The sequence below is a fragment of the Bos grunniens genome, chromosome 1 (genome assembly GCF_055505025.1).
Source record: "Bos grunniens cultivar Pamir isolate PY7600 chromosome 1, Bosgru_T2T1.0, whole genome shotgun sequence".
In the NCBI taxonomy this organism is placed as follows: domain Eukaryota; kingdom Metazoa; phylum Chordata; class Mammalia; order Artiodactyla; family Bovidae; genus Bos; species Bos grunniens.
Window position 1 is genome coordinate 40,600,883 of NC_141165.1, and position 16,728 is coordinate 40,617,610.

At 41.3% G+C, this 16,728-nt stretch overlaps 1 protein-coding gene across 21 annotated transcripts in view; it reads left to right on the forward strand.

Moving 5' to 3' along the window:
- Positions 1–16,728, forward strand: part of MED12L (mediator complex subunit 12L) — a 364,655-nt gene that overhangs the window by 95,521 nt on the left and 252,406 nt on the right. For 13 of the 21 annotated variants that reach the window (XR_015160227.1, XR_015160244.1, XM_086390493.1 and 10 more), the window contains 2 exons: positions 12,094–12,225; positions 14,856–14,982. Coding sequence is in view for 19 of the 21 variants with exons in the window: in XM_086390493.1 (XP_086246619.1) it covers positions 12,094–12,225; positions 14,856–14,982 (259 nt within the window). In the remaining 2 variants the exon portion in view is untranslated. Of the gene's footprint in view, positions 1–12,093; positions 12,226–12,753; positions 12,811–14,855; positions 14,983–16,728 lie in introns of all 21 variants that reach the window. The other 8 variants (XM_086390411.1, XM_086390401.1, XM_086390428.1 and 5 more) reach the window with 1 other exon arrangement.

Consider the following 16,728-nt stretch of genomic DNA (forward strand, 5'->3'; position numbering starts at 1 on the left):
AGTTAGCTCTTTGCATCAGATTGGAGCTTCAGCATCAGTCCTTTCAATGAATATTCAGAATTGATTTCCTTTAGGATAGACAGGTTTGATCTCCTTGCTGTCCAAGGGACTCCCAAGAGTCTTCTTTAGCACCACAATTTGAAAGCATCAATTCTTTGGTGCTCAGCCTTCTTTATGGTCCAACTCTCACAACTATACATGACTACTGGAAAAACCATAGCTTTGACTATACAGACCTTTGTTGGCAAAGTATTGTCTCTGCTTTTTAATTATCTGTCAAGGTTTGTCATAGCTTTTCTTCCAAGGAACAGCTGTCATTTAATTTCATGACTGCAGTCACTGTCCATAGTGATTTTGGAGACCAAGAAAATAAAATCTGTCACTGTTTCCACTTTTTATCCATCTAGTTGCCATGAAATGATGGGACCAGATGCCATGATCTTCGTTTTTGGAATGTTGAGTTTTAAGCCAGCTTTTCACTCTCCTCTTTCACCCTCATTAAGAAGCTCTTTAGTTCCTCTTCACTTTCTGCCATTAGAGTGGTATCCTCTGCATACCTTAGGCTGTTGATACTTCTCCCAGCAATCTTAATTCCAGCTTGTGCTTCATCCAGCTTGGCATTTTGCATGATGTACTCTGCATATAAATTAAGTAAGAAGGGTGACAACATATGACCTTGACATACTCCTTTTCCAATTTTGAACCAGTCTGTTGTTCCATGTCTGGTTCTAACTGTTGCTTCTTGACCTGCATACAGGTTTCTCAGGAGGCAGGTAAAGTGGTCTGGTAGTGTCATCTCTTTTTTAATAAATTTTCCACAGGTTGTTGTGATTCACACAGTCAAAAGCTTTAGCGTAGTTAATAAAATAGAAATAGATGTTTTTTTGGAATTCTCTTGCTTTCTCTATGATCCAGTGGATGTTGGCAGTTTGAGCCCTGGTTTTTCTGCCTTTTGTAAATCCAGCTTGTACATCTGGAATTTCTTGGTTTATGTACTATTGAAGCCTGGCTTGGAGAATTTTGAGCCTTACTTTGCTAGCATGTGAAATGAGCAAAATTGTACAGTAGTTTGAACATTCTTTGGTATTGTCTTTCATTTGGATTGGAATGAAAACTGACCTTTTTCCATCCTGTGGACACTGGAGTTTTCCAAATTTGCTGACATACTGAGTGTAGCACTTTTAACAGCAGCATCTTTTAGAATTTGGAATACCTCAGCTAGAATTCTATCACCTCCACTAGCTTTGTTTGTAGTAATGCTTCCTAAGGTCCTCTTGACTTCACACTCCAGGATGTCTGGCTCTAGGTGAGTGACCACACCATCGTGGTTATCTGGGTCATTAAGACCTTTCTTGTATACTTCTTCTTTTATACTTGCCATCTCTTTTTAATCTCTTCTGCTTCTGTTACACCCTTATCTGTTTCTGTTCTTTATTGTGCCTGTCCTTACATGAAATATTCCCTTGGTATCTCCAATCTTCTTGAAGCGATCTCTAGTCTTTCCCATTTTATCGTTTCCTCTATTTCTTTGCATTGTTCATGTAAGAAGGTTTTCTTATTTCTCCTTGCTCTTCTCTGGAACTCTGCATTCAGTTGGGTAAGGATCTTACTGATTTTGGAATTTTGGGTCAGTGCTCTCTCATTTGTTTTCTTTATGGAAGTTATTTCTTCTTGTGATTTCTATGCAGATAATACATGAAGACATTCTTGATATCAAGAAGTCCCTTTCAGCCCACAGCTCGGTTTCGTCTCCCACTCTTTTGCCCAGACGGGCGCATTTTGGCATGTGTCCCCACTGTGGAGACAGATAGCTTAGATTTGACTCTTAGGTCTGTGACCTATTAATAGCATCTTTAAGACATTTAATAAGTTACTTAGCCTTTGGCCGCGGTTTACTCAACAATCATAGGGTTGTTGTGAAAGTATCAGAGCAGAGCAGACTGTATAACAAATACTCATTACATACAGCAGCTGAAACAACTGTGTGTGTTGGTGCATATCCCTTGGATACTTTGCTTTACGTTTATGTACTCGTATATGAGCACTTAACAACTACAGGAGGTTCAGTTCAGTTCAGTTGCTCAGTCGTGTCTGACTCTTTGCAAGTCCATGAATCACGGCACGCCAGGCCTCCCTGTCCATCACCAACTCTCAGAGTTCACTCAAACTCATGTCCATCGAGTTGGTGATGCCATCCAGCCATCTCATCCTCTGTCGTCCCCCTCTCCTCCTGCCCCCAATCCCTCCCAGCATCAGGGTCTTTTCCAATGAGTCAGCTCTTCGCGTGAGGTGGCCAAAGTATTGGAGTTTCTCTTTAGCATCATTCCTTCCAACGAACACCCAGGACTGGTCTCCTTTAGGATGGACTGGTTGGATCTCCTTGCAGTCCAAGGGACTCTCAAGAGTCTTCTCCAACACCACAGTTCTTTGGCACTCAGCTTTCTTTATAGTCCATCTCTCACATTGAAAGGTTATTGTTGAATCACGCGAAGACACCGGGATTCTTGGCCCCTGGAGGAGAAGAATTCAATCCGGGGCCAGAGACGAGGCTTGATCACTCAGAGCTTTTGTGTAATAAAGTTTTATTAAAGTAAAAAGGAGATAGGGAAAGCTTCTGACATAGGCATCAGAAGGGGGCAGAAAGAGTACCCGCTTGCTAGTGTTAACAGTGAGGTTATATAATCCAAAGAATGTCTGGAGGTTGTAAAGACCTCATCAGACCTACTCCCACAGTTTACATTTTAAGATAACACTGTCCTCAGGCAAGATACGTCCTTGTAAAGACCAGGTCTACTCCCATAATTAACATTTTAAGATAACAGAAGGCTGAATCCAAAGACTGTCCTTAGGCAGGATACATTATTGTTATATAATCCTAAGGAATGTAGAGAAAGAAAAAAAGTTTGTCTTTTCTTCCTCCTTGAGAATTCCAGACCCCTCTCTCCTTGGGGACCCCTAGACTCCCTATCAACCTGCCTAGGAAACGACTCTCTAAACATCCATACATGACCACTGGAAAAACCATAGCCACTGGTTCTGTGCCATTGCATTCCTTCTCTAACACATGCTAGATGAGATGATTGTACAAGGCAGGGATCTGTCTTTTCCATTTTCAGTATCTACTGCAGCCCCTAGCACACAGTAGATTCAATAGATATTGTTAATCAAACAGTAAAAGCAAGGCAGGCTTCCCTGGCTGCTCAGATGGTAAAGAATGTGCCTGCAGTGCAGGAGACCTGGGTTCAATCCCTGGGTTGGAAAGATAGCAGGTGGATTCTTTACCACTGAGCCACCAGGAAAGCCCTCTTGACCCCTTAGTTTGGTGCTTTTTCTCTGACTGTAACTTTATGAGTCATGGCTCAGTTTCTCCATGTCTCTCTCCTGGTCTTGTGTATCCCATTTGCCTGTGTGTAGTTACAGGCTAGGAGGTACGTGCTGTGGATTTTGTCATCTTCATACTATCTGTCAAAGTACCAATATGGAAAGTTCTCTGTTACTTGAAGACTCCAACTCTGGCTTATAGTGTTTGGGATGATGAAGTACTTTTCTTGAATGGTGCAGAGGTGTGTTTTTCTTTCCTAATGGGTATTTAAAGCCAGCAGCCATGAAGCTGTGTTGTGAAAGATACGTATCACATGGAAATAAATATTTTTGCACAGGGCAACAGACTACTGTGATGCTGGAAGCACCGAGGGTGGGCGGGAAAGCCCAGAGAAGCTTGGAGCCATGGTGCACCTGGGGGAGGGTCGAGATGACCTTCCACGTTGTTTTAATACCGTGTTTTTCTACCACCGGTGTGATGGAAAAACCCAAATCATCTTTTTGGCCAACCCAGTAGTTTATTGGCCTTCTCTGGTGACTCAGAGGTATAGAATCTGTCTGTCAATGGAGGAGACAGAAGAGATGCAGGTTCGATCCCTGGGTTGGGAAGATCCCCTGGAGGAGGGCATGGCAACCCACTCTAGTATTCTTGCCTGGAGAATTCCATGAATAGAGGAGCCTGGCTGGCTACAGTCCATGGGGTTGAAATGAGTTGGACTCAATTGAAACGAGTCCAGATAACCTCAGATATGCAGATGACACCACCCTTATGGTAGAAAGTGAAGAAGAACTAAAGAGCTTCTTGATGAAAGTGAAAGAGGAGAGTGAAAAAGTTGGCTTAAAGCTCAACATTCGGAAAACGAAGATCATGGCATCTGGTCCCATCACTTCATGGCAATTAGATGGGGAAACAATGGAAACAGTGACAGACTTTATTTTCTTGGGCTCCAAAATCACTGCAGATGGTGATTGCAGCCATGAAATTAAAAGACACTTGCTCCTTGGAAGAAAAGTTATGACCAAGCTAAACTGCATATTAAAAAGCAGAAACACTACTTTGCCAACAAAGGTCCGTCTAGTTCAAAGGTATGGTTTTTCTAGTGGTCATGTATGGATGTGAGAGTTGGGTGATAAAGAAAGCTGAGTGCCGAAGAATTGATGCTTTTGAACTGTGGTGTCGGAGAAGACTCTTGAGAGTCCCTTGGACAGCAAGGAGATCCAACCAGTCCATTCTAAAGGAGATCAGTCCTGAATATTCATTGGAAGGACTGATGCTGAAGCTGTAACTCCAATACTTTGGCCACCTGAAGTGAAGAACTGACTCATTTGAAAGACCCTGATGCTGGGAAAGATTGAAGGTGGGAGGAGAAGGGGATGACAGCGGATGAGATGGTTGGATGGCATCACCGAATTAATGGGCATGAATTTGAGTAAACTCTGGAGTTGGTGATGGACAGGGAGGCCTGGCGTGCTGTAGTCCATGGGGTCGCAAGGAGTTGGACATGACTGAGCGACTGAACTGAACTGTGCTGAGGCCTTTTATCATGCAGATATCTTTCACAAGACTGAGCAGAGAGCAGTGCATGTTGTCAGTCCCTGGTAGAGTGATTTTTTTTTTTCCTTGTGTTCAGAGAATTGCCCCAAGTCTTCACTGCCTATCAAAGACCCAAATCCAGACCGTCACGCTGAAGATGAGTGGGTGAGGCACTATAATTAATACCTGGTTTCATGAACTACTTGAGGCAGGTGAAGGGGCAGTACCCCCAGAAGAAGCAGGAGTGCTGTTCCCAGAAGAAGGAGAGGGTGGTGGGTGGGCCGAGCTTACACCTCGTCTGAGGTCTGAGAACTTCCCTTCTTGCGAGGCAGCAGCAGTAGTCGTGTACCTCTGACTTCCTCTTTCCTGTGTTCCGTTGCAAGCCTGTCTTATCTGTCTTTCCTATTTATGCATCTTTACTTAGATATTGAAATATTACTCTTTGCCGCAGAAAAATAAAAACAAAGCAAACATCACAGAAGTTCCGCTAGTTCCACTGCTGAAAGCAGTTCTCTGACTTCTGAACCATCTGTGTGGATCTTTCTCTTCCTCTCAGGTCACCTGGTTTTCTCTGATTTGATCCATTAGGTGCCCCTTTCAAACTCTGGAGGGAAAGTTTGTCAATCTGGGGAGCTGGGAGGGGGAAGTGTCTTGGTATTACGCTTCATGGTTGTCTGGAAGACTCAATTGTTTTTACTTTAAGATAATTTCCTTGGGCTGTATTCTTGAGATTGACTGATTGCGAACATTTTAAAGACTGTTGTTTCATAGTAGAAATTAAGTCCAAAAAGAAAATAACCAGTTTTTATTCATACAGAGTAATACATGAGACTGTTAATATCTGATGCCTAGAAGGCCTGGTGGCAATACATATTTATTGATGAATTAGTAAGTAAATGAATTAATGAGGCTACTACCTATTTTGTGGTACTCTTTGGTGAGTTATCATTAAACTCTTTTTCTTAGGTTTTTAATCTTGTTTATTGTAACCTTCCTATAATTGCCATTTAATCAGAAGTCCTCTGCCCCTGTAATTCTTTGAAGCTCCACATTACTTTTTTTTTTTAAAAATTGACTTATAGTTCCTTTACAATGGAGTGCTTCTACTGTACAGCAAAGTGAATAGCTATACCCCACTTTTTGGGTGTCTGTCCCATTTCAGTCACCAGAGAACATTACTTTGCATAGATTTCTCTGTGCTTTGAGTAGATTCTCATTAGTTAATCTATTTTATACATAATATCAGTACTATATGTACAAGTCAATGGTAGCTTCTCAATTGATCCAATCCCCTTGGTGTCCATGTATTTGTTCTCTAGGTTTGTGTCTCTGTTTCTGCTTTGCAAATAAAATCATCCAGAGAAAAACATAATTGGAAAAAACACGCACCCCAGTGTTCAACACTACTTGCTTCTGCTGTAACAAGTTATCAAAAGTTTAGTGGCTTAAAACAGCACAAACTTACCCTTTTATGGTTCTGGAGGTTATGATCTTGAAAGAAAGTGTTAGTAGCTCAGATGTGTCTGACTCTTTGTGACACTATGGACTGTACAGTCCATGGAATTCTCCAGGCCAGAATACTGGAGTGTGTAGCTTTTCCCTTCTCCAGGGATCTTCCCAGCCCATATCTCTTGCATTGTAGGTGGATTCTTTACCAGCTGAGCCACAAGGGAAGCTCGATTATTATCTTACTGGGCTCTAATCAAGGGGTTTGCTGTGCTGTGTTCCTTATATGGGCTCTTGGGAAGAAATTTATTCCTTCTGTTTTCCAGTCTCTAGAGATCACCAACATTCCTTAGCTTGTGTCACCTTGCTGCATCTGCAGAATCAACAAAGTGGCCCCTTCACCTCTCTCCCTGCCTCTGAGTCCTGTTTCCGTTGTTGCATGTCTAACTCTGACTCTCCTGCTTTTCCCTTTTCCTTTAGAAGCTTCTTTGTGATGAACTTGGGCCTGCTCACATCTAGGGGAATCCCCTCTTCCTAGGATCTTATCTCAATCACATCTATTACAGAATCCCCTTTTTTCATTTACAGTAACATACTCACACATCCTGAGCTTAGGACATGCACCTCTTTAGGATGGGGGATTATTCTGCCTACCACATACTTATTTCTCCTTTTGTTCTTCTCAGTTTTTTAAATTCCATTTTTTTCCTTCTCTCTCTCTTTTTTTTTTTTGGCTTGCCACTCGACTTATGGAATTCTAGTTCCCCAACCAGGGATTGAACCTGAAACTGGGTCCCAGCAATGAAAGCACAGAGTCCTAACCCCTGAACTACCCCTGTTCATCTCGGATTTGAAATTTAACTCATTCCTCAAGCCTTTTCTTGAAAACCATTTTCTGAAACAAACAACTAATGATTTCCTTCCATCTCCTCTCTCTGCTTCTGTTAAATGTTTTTGGCTTTCTGAGATGATTTTTATTTTCTTTTTTTAATGCATCCAAATAATTTATATACGAGTTTGACTGTCCCACTTAACGTATCATATCATTGAACACAGGTTTAGTTCTTATTTTGAGCTGCTAAATTACCTCAAATTTTTGCCTTGAAGTTATTTTGTTTTAAAATAATATTTATTAGATTTTATTTTATTTATTGTTTTAAAGAAGAGGTGCTTCATATTTTTAGATATTTGTTTACAGGATAAGAATGCATTTCAACTTCCCATATTTGAAGGTATGATGTCCTATTGACAGTTACTCAAATTAACTTGTAATATAGCATCTGGCAGGCAAATTGAAGTGGTCCTCTAATAATTTTCTAAAAATTCTTTGGAGCAGAGCATTGCTGGGGCTGGGGGTGAAGGGTATCTGTATATGGGTATCTATCTGTATGCCTGTTGAACATGTCTGATGGGGTGTACTTTGGGGCTGGTGTTCAGAGTAAAATAAGCAGGAGCTCCTCCTTATTTTTGATAAGCAGCAGAATCTAGAAAAGACCTCTTGCTGAAACCACTTAAAATGTAAATCAAAATTTTCTGTAAATATGGGGGTAGGAGGATGTTTGAATGGGAAGTTACCTTGGAAAGTAATGCTAAACTTTAAAAATTCATGTTATAACAATTTTTCAATAGTAAAGAACAAAATGCTTTATGGCTCATATATAAATATATATGTAATTATTCATGTTGCAGAGATAGTTTGCTTTCTCTGCAGGTTGGTATAATAATATCACCTGATTTTCCAATATGATCTTCTTCTAAGTTAGTCATTAAACTTTTTTAATATCTTACTGTTTCTTTTAAAATTGGCACCTACTGAGCCTGCCTCTTATTCCTCCACTCCAACATCCTAAGGAAAGAGTGGCACCATTTGGCAGGCTGTTTGATACTCAGAAAGGCATGGACTTTTTGGAATCTGGCCAGTGTTGGGAAATACTTACTGGTAAAATAGATTTTGAGATGTATAACTTTTTATGGGCACAAATGATTAAAATTTTATATTTTAAAACTCATCTTTTAGCAGCATGTCTCCCTGATTTTCTTAATTCCTAATGAGTACGTTTTGAGGCCAAATGCTGCTACTCACTCAAGCTGCAGTGAGTAGACTGCAGGCCTGTTTCTTCATGTTTGTGTCTTGGTGTCTATAAACTAGCATAGATGGATGCTCATCACCTATGAGGGGCTTCCCTGGTAGCTCAGCTGGTAAAAAATCTGCCTGCAAGACAGGAGACCTGGGTTCAATTCCTGGGTTGAGAAGATCCACTGGAGAAGGGATAGGCTATCCACTCCAGTATTCTTGGGCTTCCCTTGTGGCTCAGCTGGTAAAGAATCTGCGGGCAGTGCAGGAGACCTGGGTTCAGTCGCCCATGTGATGTGGAAGTGCAGGTGCCTAGACTCAGTCACTTTCCTCCCCCACCTTCAGAACAGTTTGCTGCTTTACAATGAGTTCCCTTTTCTGCTTTTCCCTCTAGAGGGTAAACTTTTTGAGAACAAGGGCCAGATGTTTAAAATTTTGGTTTCCTCAAAGACTAGCATATTCTGGGTGCTTAATAAGTGTTCTTGGAAATGAATTCTCTTTTTCTTAAGACTGATTTTCTAGCATATTTCTGCCCCAAATCAGTGGTCAGTTTCTGTATGTGTTAAAAAGAAGTCTTTTCCTTTATAGTTTCTTTTCTGTGCATTTCCAGGTCAAGCAGAGCCTGTTACTTAAGTTGAGTGAGTCAGTTATTCTTCGGTAGCACATTTTCATTTTGTTTGATGCAGAGGGGAAAAAAAAAAAATATAGATGTAGACATGTAAATGTAGACATGTAGTAGACATGTAATGCAGACATTGTAAATGTAGACATGATGCACATTGCTGATGAATTTATTTAAAACTGTTGGCTTTGTTTTTAAGGTAAGTTCTTTTGTTCTCTCTAATATTATAAAGCTAAGCATGCAGTGCATCACTGCATTGACATTTATATTTTTGCTTTTCCTGGGATTAGATTGAATCCAGGAAGTCATTCCTCCCAATTTGTTTCCTTTTTAAAAATGTTGTGTTGTCTTTATACTTTGTAATTGAAATATTTCTCTTGTTTTCCAATCCCAAAGAAAGGCAATACCAAAGAATGCTCAAACTACCACACAATTGCACTCATCTCACATGCTAGTAAAGTAATGCTCAAAATTCTCCAAGCCAGGCTTCAGCAATATGTGAACCGTGAACTTCCTGATATTCAAGCTGGTTTTAGAAAAGGCAGAGGAACCAGAGATCAAATTGCCAACATCCGCTGGATCATGGAAAAAGCAAGAGAGTTCCAGAAAAGCATCTATTTCTGCTTTATTGACTATGCCAAAGCCTTTGACTGTGTGGATCACAATAAACTGTGGCAAATTCTGAAAGAGATGGGAATACCAGAGCACCTGACCTGCTTCTTGAGAAATCTGTATGCAGGTCAGGAAGCAACAGTTAGAACTGGACATGGAACAACAGACTGGTTCCAAATAGGAAAAGGAGTTCGTCAAGGCTGTATATTGTCACCCTGTTTATTTAACTTACATGCAGAGTATGTCATGAGAAACGCTGGACTGGAAGAAACACAAGCTGGAATCAAGATTGCCGGGAGAAATATCAGTCACCTCAGATATGCAGATGACACCACCCTTATGGCAGAAAGTGAAGAGGAACTAAAAAGCCTGGTGTTGAAAGTGAAAGTGGAGAGTGAAAAAGTTGGCTTAAAGCTCAGTATTCAGAAAACGAAGATCATGGCATCCGGTCCCATCACTTCATGGGAAATAGATGCGGAAACAGTGGAAACAGTGTCAAACTTTATTTTTTTGGGCTCCAAAATCACTGCAGATGGTGACTGCAGCTGTGAAATTAAAAGACGCTTACTCCTTGGAAGGAAAGTTATGACCAACCTAGATAGCATATTCAAAAGCAGAGACGTTTGCCAACAAAGGTTCGTCTAGTCAAGGCTATGGTTTTTCCGGTGGTCATGTATGGATGTGAGAGTTGGACTGTGAAGAAGGCTGAGCGCCGAAGAATTGATGCTTTTGAAGTGTGGTGTTGGAGAAGACTCTTGAGAGTCCCTTGGACTGCAAGGAGATCCAACCAGTCCATTCTGAAGGAGATCAGCCCTGGGATTTCTTTGGAAGGAATGATGCTGAAGCTGAAACGCCAGTACTTTGGCCACCCCATGCGAAGAGTTGACTCATTGGAAAAGACTCTGATGCTGGGAGGAATTGGGGGCAAGAGGAGAAGGGGACGACAGAGGATGAGATGGCTGGGTGGCATCACTGAGTTGATGGACGTGAGTCTGAGTGAACTCTGGGAGTTGGTGATGGACAGGGAGGCCTGGTGTGCTGTGATTCATGGGGTCGCAAAGAGTCGGACACGACTGAGCGACTGATTTGATCTGATCTTTTACATTAAAAGATTCAGAGCTCTTTTTGAGATATCTGCTGTAGATAATTTAACATTTCTTTGTTTTAAGATAAAGAATTTGAGTTTAGGATAGGAAGTGTAAAAATCTTGGAATAAACTGATTTTCATGGTCTGAATTGTCTGCTGGTATTTAAAAGCTGAGTAGGGATTCTTATCCTGGGATTATTCTTGAATGTCTTGTCAGAGTCCACAAACCATCTGAAATGTTGTGCTAAAGTACATGTGTGTATATGTATGTTTTTCTTGGGCCTGTGCCATAGCTGCCATAGTCTTCATTGAGCTTATGAATTCTGAAAAGTTAACAACGTCTCACATAGCATGTAAATGCTAGTACTGTGACTGTCTGGCCCTTTTGGCATAGTGTTTATGCAACTGGATGAATGTTAAAAATATACAGTTGATGTTCTGTGTCTAGAGGCATAGATCCTCTACAAGGAAGGTGAAATTGCACAAAAGGACAATCCCCCTTCTTACTGTAAACCCCCGCCATAGCCGTTGCTTGGGTCCCTGTGACCGTTCTCTGACTCTTCTCGTCCTCAGTGTGTGGTGTCATGTCTAGGCCATGGCAGTTACAGCTGGTAGTTCTGGTGGCAGTGCTGAGCCCTACACAGATGTGGGCTCCCATCTTTTGTTAACTGGGTCTGCTTGTAACTCTTGCTCCTTTCCATGCCTGGGTGTCACTCTTCATGCTTGTTGTTTCTAAGGCAGCAGGTTTTGATCAGCAGCCCAGTCTCCCCCCCAGTTTGTTCCTTGCAATTCCTTCTTGGACTGGGCGACTCGCTAGCCTGGCTTGTTGAGATTATGTGTTGACTGAGGCTGTGAGTAAGGGCCCGAGGGGGTCAGCAGCGGAGTGAAGTTGGTACTTGGGCTTTGTACCAGCTGTTCTTTTTTTTTTGAGGTTTATATATATATTTTTTTTTTAATTTCTATTTTTTATTTATTTTAGTTGGAGGCTAATTACTTTACAATATTGTGGTGGTTTTTGCCATACATTGACATGAATCAGCTATGGGTTTACACGTGTTCTTGATATTCAGTAGTCGATGTCCCTTTCTGCTTCCTTTGAATTCTGGAGGCTTGATGGGGCTGGGTTATGATCTGTGCAAGTGAAGGCATATACAGGGAAACTCCAGTTCTCTTGGAATTATCACAGACTCAGCTGTTCTAAATGATTTCTGTCCTTGTGACTAAAGTTTTACTCTTTATACTTCAATTGAAATAGATCTGGAAACACTTTCTGACATGACTATAATAAGATAGAAAGCTTCAACAGTTTAAATATTCTGCTGCTTGCATCCTAAGTCTCATTCATCAGGTGAATGTGTCATGTGACATGGCTGGTACCCATTTCTCTTGGTCCTTAGGTTGCCCCCAACGATGAAGCTGTGGTGACGCTGCTATGTGAATGGGCTGTGAGCTGTAAGCGGTCAGGCAAGCACAGGGCGATGGCTGTGGCGAAACTCCTGGAGAAGAGACAAGCGGAAATCGAGGCAGAGGTGGACTTGACTTTCTTTCTACTTGTTGTTAATAATACTGCTTTGAATGGGATTGTTTCTTACTTTCATTGTGCTTTTTTTTTTTTCTTTTCTTTTTAAAAGAAAAAGGAGGAATGTACAAATTCACATAAGGACTTCATAGCATGACCCCTCTTAAGTTGATGAAGCCCGTAATTTATATTCTGGACTAATTTAAAATCAAGCTTCAAAATCTGACTTAGAATGGAAATCTCCCTCTGTGAGGTTAAGACGTTCACACATACATATGTCTGTACTTTTGGTGTTAAATATCGTTTACATATATATGCACACGTGTGTTTAATGAATATGGAAATACTTTCTTGAGGCCACTGTGACTATGAGATTACAGATGCCAATTTGTGTTCATTTTTGAAACTGTGTTCTGGCCCCAGAGAGAGCAGTTAAAGCCTCTGGAGTCGATTAGAAAGGAACCAACAAAGCTAACGTCGTCAGCATAGCTTTGTTGAAGGAGAGCATCAAAATGAGCCTTCCTTTCTTCCTTTCTAGGGGTGGAGAAGGCATGTGCGTGACCAGACCAGGCTGTCACCTCTCACCTGGATAACTGTGGGTCTCCTGTCTCTGTCTCTTGCCCCTCCCTCCCCATCACCCTCCACACAGCCTCCAGAGCTGACTTTTTGCCATGGAAACAGATCATATCGTCCTCTTCCTAAAGCACCTGATGGCTCCTTCTCAAGACCCACAGAGCCTCACCTGAGCTGCCCACCTGCCCTTCCCACCTCGTCTCCCGCTCCCGTAGGTCACTCACAGCTCTGGCCGCCCTGGTCTTCCTGTCCATACCACACTCACGTTTCTCTTGGGTCCTTTGCTCTTGTTGTTGCCTGTGGGTGACACATTCTGTTCCCCCTTTTACACGGCTGTTCCTGTTTTAGGAGGCGTCACTTCCTTATCTAGCATTCCTGGCTCAACATGTGTCACCTCCTCAGGAGACTCCTCCACCACCTCATCTGCACTTAACGGCACCCACCCCCCAGCCTGTCTTTCTCAGGCCATTCTGGTTTATTTTCCCCATTGCCTCTTTTTTAATGCCTGTGAGTGTAAGCTTGACAACAGTGGCTTTGCTCACCCCGTTCAGTGTTGCATTACTGATGATACACCTCCTTCTTATGACAGTATTAACAAAAATGAAATAGGAAGAATATTTTCATAGACATCTCCTTTTGTTGGGAAAGCACCTTTCACCAAATACAGAGGGTCATGTTGTTGAAATTGGGGCTTAAAGATATTGATGCTAAGTTGTAAACCACATAGCCCCTTTTTATAATGGCCAAATTAAGAAAAGCATTTCATTGCTTTTTTCCTACATATTAATGAATGGACTATATTCTAAAGAGAAGTGCAGTGGTTAAACTTTAGTAACTAAAGTTGATTCCTCAAATTTCATTGCTCCTACTGGATAATTTTTATTGTGTCTTCCCTTCCCTCTTTGTGTGTCCCAGAATACACACACACACAGTCATATTCAGAAGAGGTTCACACATAGATGACTATAATTTTAATAGGTTTAAATGTATCCATCTCTAAAAATGTATTCTTTTTAGAGATGTTTAAGATAATTGATTTCTATTAAACACCATATTCAAAATTTGACCCTTATAAAGAGGATGGATTGAAGAAATCATATCTAGTATAATGCTGTTTTAATGCTAAAATGGATAATGAAAATGGGAAGAAACGAAGGGACAGCAAAAAGAATAGAAAATGAGGTTCTGATTGCTTCTAATCTGTTCCTTTGCTGATCTTCTAGTAAGTTCTGACTTTAAGAATGTAGAAGTTAAACAGCTTCTCTAGATGTGTTTCCTGAACTGTGGAGATTCCAGGAGGTTCTGAGAGAGCTAATTGGTGAAGTGTGATGAGGGAAAGAATTTTGTTAGAGGGACATTTGACACATTACTTCCCAATATACTCGTAAATTCACCACCTGACAAAAGCAAACACAGAGCAGTCAAACGCAATAATACCTGCCCAAGTGTTTCTTGGAGGGCATACCGCTAAAATGAACTATTTAAAAATGAAGACAGCTTCAGTTTATATTTTAGTGGTTTTGCATAGGAGTAATGAGTAGTTTATTGTATTGTATACTGTATTACGCATTCACTGGTTATTTATACTGTGCTGTGTAGCGTTTATAATTCACATGAATAATGTTTTTTCACAGGAGTTCTTTGAAATTGTTTGAGTTATTTTGCGGCAGTTGCTTCCCTGATTGTTCAGTTGGTAAAGAATCTGCCTACAATGCAGGAGACCTGGGTTCGATCCCTGGGTTGGAAAGATCCCCTGGAGAAGGGAAAGGTTACCCACTCTTATATTCTGGCCTGGAGAATTCCATGGACTGTATAGTCCATCAATGGGGTCTCTCAAAGAGTTGGACACGACTGAGCGACTTTTCACTTTCTTTCATTTTCCCTTTACTTTCAGAAATTATATTCCTTTATGATGCATGGTCCTCAGATAAGTATAGAGATCTCACTTTTGCAGGTTTTATCCAAGAATGTAAATGTTAATGAAAAACCAGCACATTTCTTTGTGCTGACCCATTGTGACTGTACTTGTCTTCACTAATTAACTTGCTTGTTTGTTTTTAATCTCAGAGATGTGGTGAATCAGAAGTCTTAGATGAGAAGGAGTCCATTTCCTCAGCCTCCCTCGCTGGATCTAGTTTACCTGTTTTCCAGAATGTTCTTCTAAGGTTTTTAGATACACAGGCCCCTTCGTTGTGTAAGTAAAGATCTTTGCTTCTAGATCTTAAACAAGGGAATTGACCTTTTTTGGGAACTGATCTTTTTTCTCCCTTACCTGTAATCTTATCAATGTACTTTGCACTGAATATGCTGCAAAATATGCACTGAATATGCTGCATATTTTGCATACAAAATTTTATAGCCTATTTTCAGTGGATACTTTTATGACAATCTTCAAAGACTTGAACATTTCTGGAGTTTTAATAGTTAAAATAATAGATCAGTTCATTCTCTTGTATTTGATTGATTAATTTTCACTTTCTAGATCTTTCTTACCAGAAGAGCAGCATTAAGGTCCTGTGATGCTCACTACATTTATTGTGATTATGAACTTCTCTTCTTTCCCTGTTTTCTAAGTTTCTGATTTTCTAACTTCTAGTGTTAAAAGGGGGCAAAGATAAAACAGAGATACCTTATAAGCAGGATTCTGATGTAAGGACATGATTTGTGAAGATGGTTGACGGCTTGTCCATGGTCTCTTAGTTGTTCATGTTCCATCATGTTCTTTTGTGTCTTAATTATTCCACTGCTGGTGGGGGGTGGGGTGTGGAATAAACAACCATCAAGTGGGTGGAAACTTAAAAAATCATTTGTGTAAGCTCAGTTGGCTTACCCTTATTTTGAGGTTTTCATATGCTGAAGTACAGCAGGGAGTATCTTATCTTCACTTCAGTTCAGTTCAGTCACTCAGTCGTGTCCGACTCTTTGCGACCCCATGAACCGTAGCACGCCAGGCCTCCCTGTCCATCATCAACTCCCAGAGTGCACCCAAACCCATGTCTATTGTGTCGGTGATGCCATCCAACCATCTCATCCTCTGTCTTCCCCTTCTCCTCCTGCCCTCAATCTTTCCCAGCGTCAGGGTCTTTTCAAATGAGTCATCTCTTCGCATCAGGTGGCCAAAGTATTGGAGTTTCAGCTTCAACATCAGTCCTTCCAATAAACACCCAGGACTGATCTCTTTTAGAATGGACTGGTTGGATCTTCTTGCAGTCCAAGGGACTCCCTAGAGTCTTTTCCAACACCACAGTTCAAAAGCATCAATTCTTCTGCGCTCAGCTTTGTTTATAGTCCAACCGTCACATCCATATATGACTATAGATGATGGTGGAACAACAGAGAAATGGCAGAAAGTGACAGGAAAGGGAGAAAAAGTGTGGGAGGTAGAAAAGGAAAGTATCTATGGAGAAGAGAGAGGTAAAGCAGCAGCAAATAGTATTGCTTTGATTCCTCTGAGGAGGACCTCATTTTCAGTTGAGTGACACCTGGGGGTGAGGTTTTTTTAGGTTCTTGGTGGCTATCCTAGGGTAAAGGAGAACAAGAACCTCAGCCAAACTGGTGATTGGAATGTAGGAAGCACTGATGAAGCCCGGAGAAAGACAGGAGAGATTCTGGAGAGGAGAAAAGGTGTTGTCACGAATGGCAGTTAGCAGTTGGATGTACCTTGTGTCCTGGGGGAGACAGACACTTGGTCTTTGTTCCCCTCATCCCATCCCCATTCCTTTTCTTGCTTTGGGAAAAAGTTCTTCCTCCTGTGCCTGGCTTGCTCTGGATCCTGTTTATTGCTCTGTAAGGGAGAGCTCTTCTGCTTCTCTGAAGAGTTTACTCTCTCCATTGAGTTTGGAGGTAGATAAGAACAAACCTACAGGGTTAAGATTTAGGGCTTTGAGTTTAGTGTTCCCTGGGTCCATCTGTCATCTTTCTCAGTGTTTGAGTGTGATGG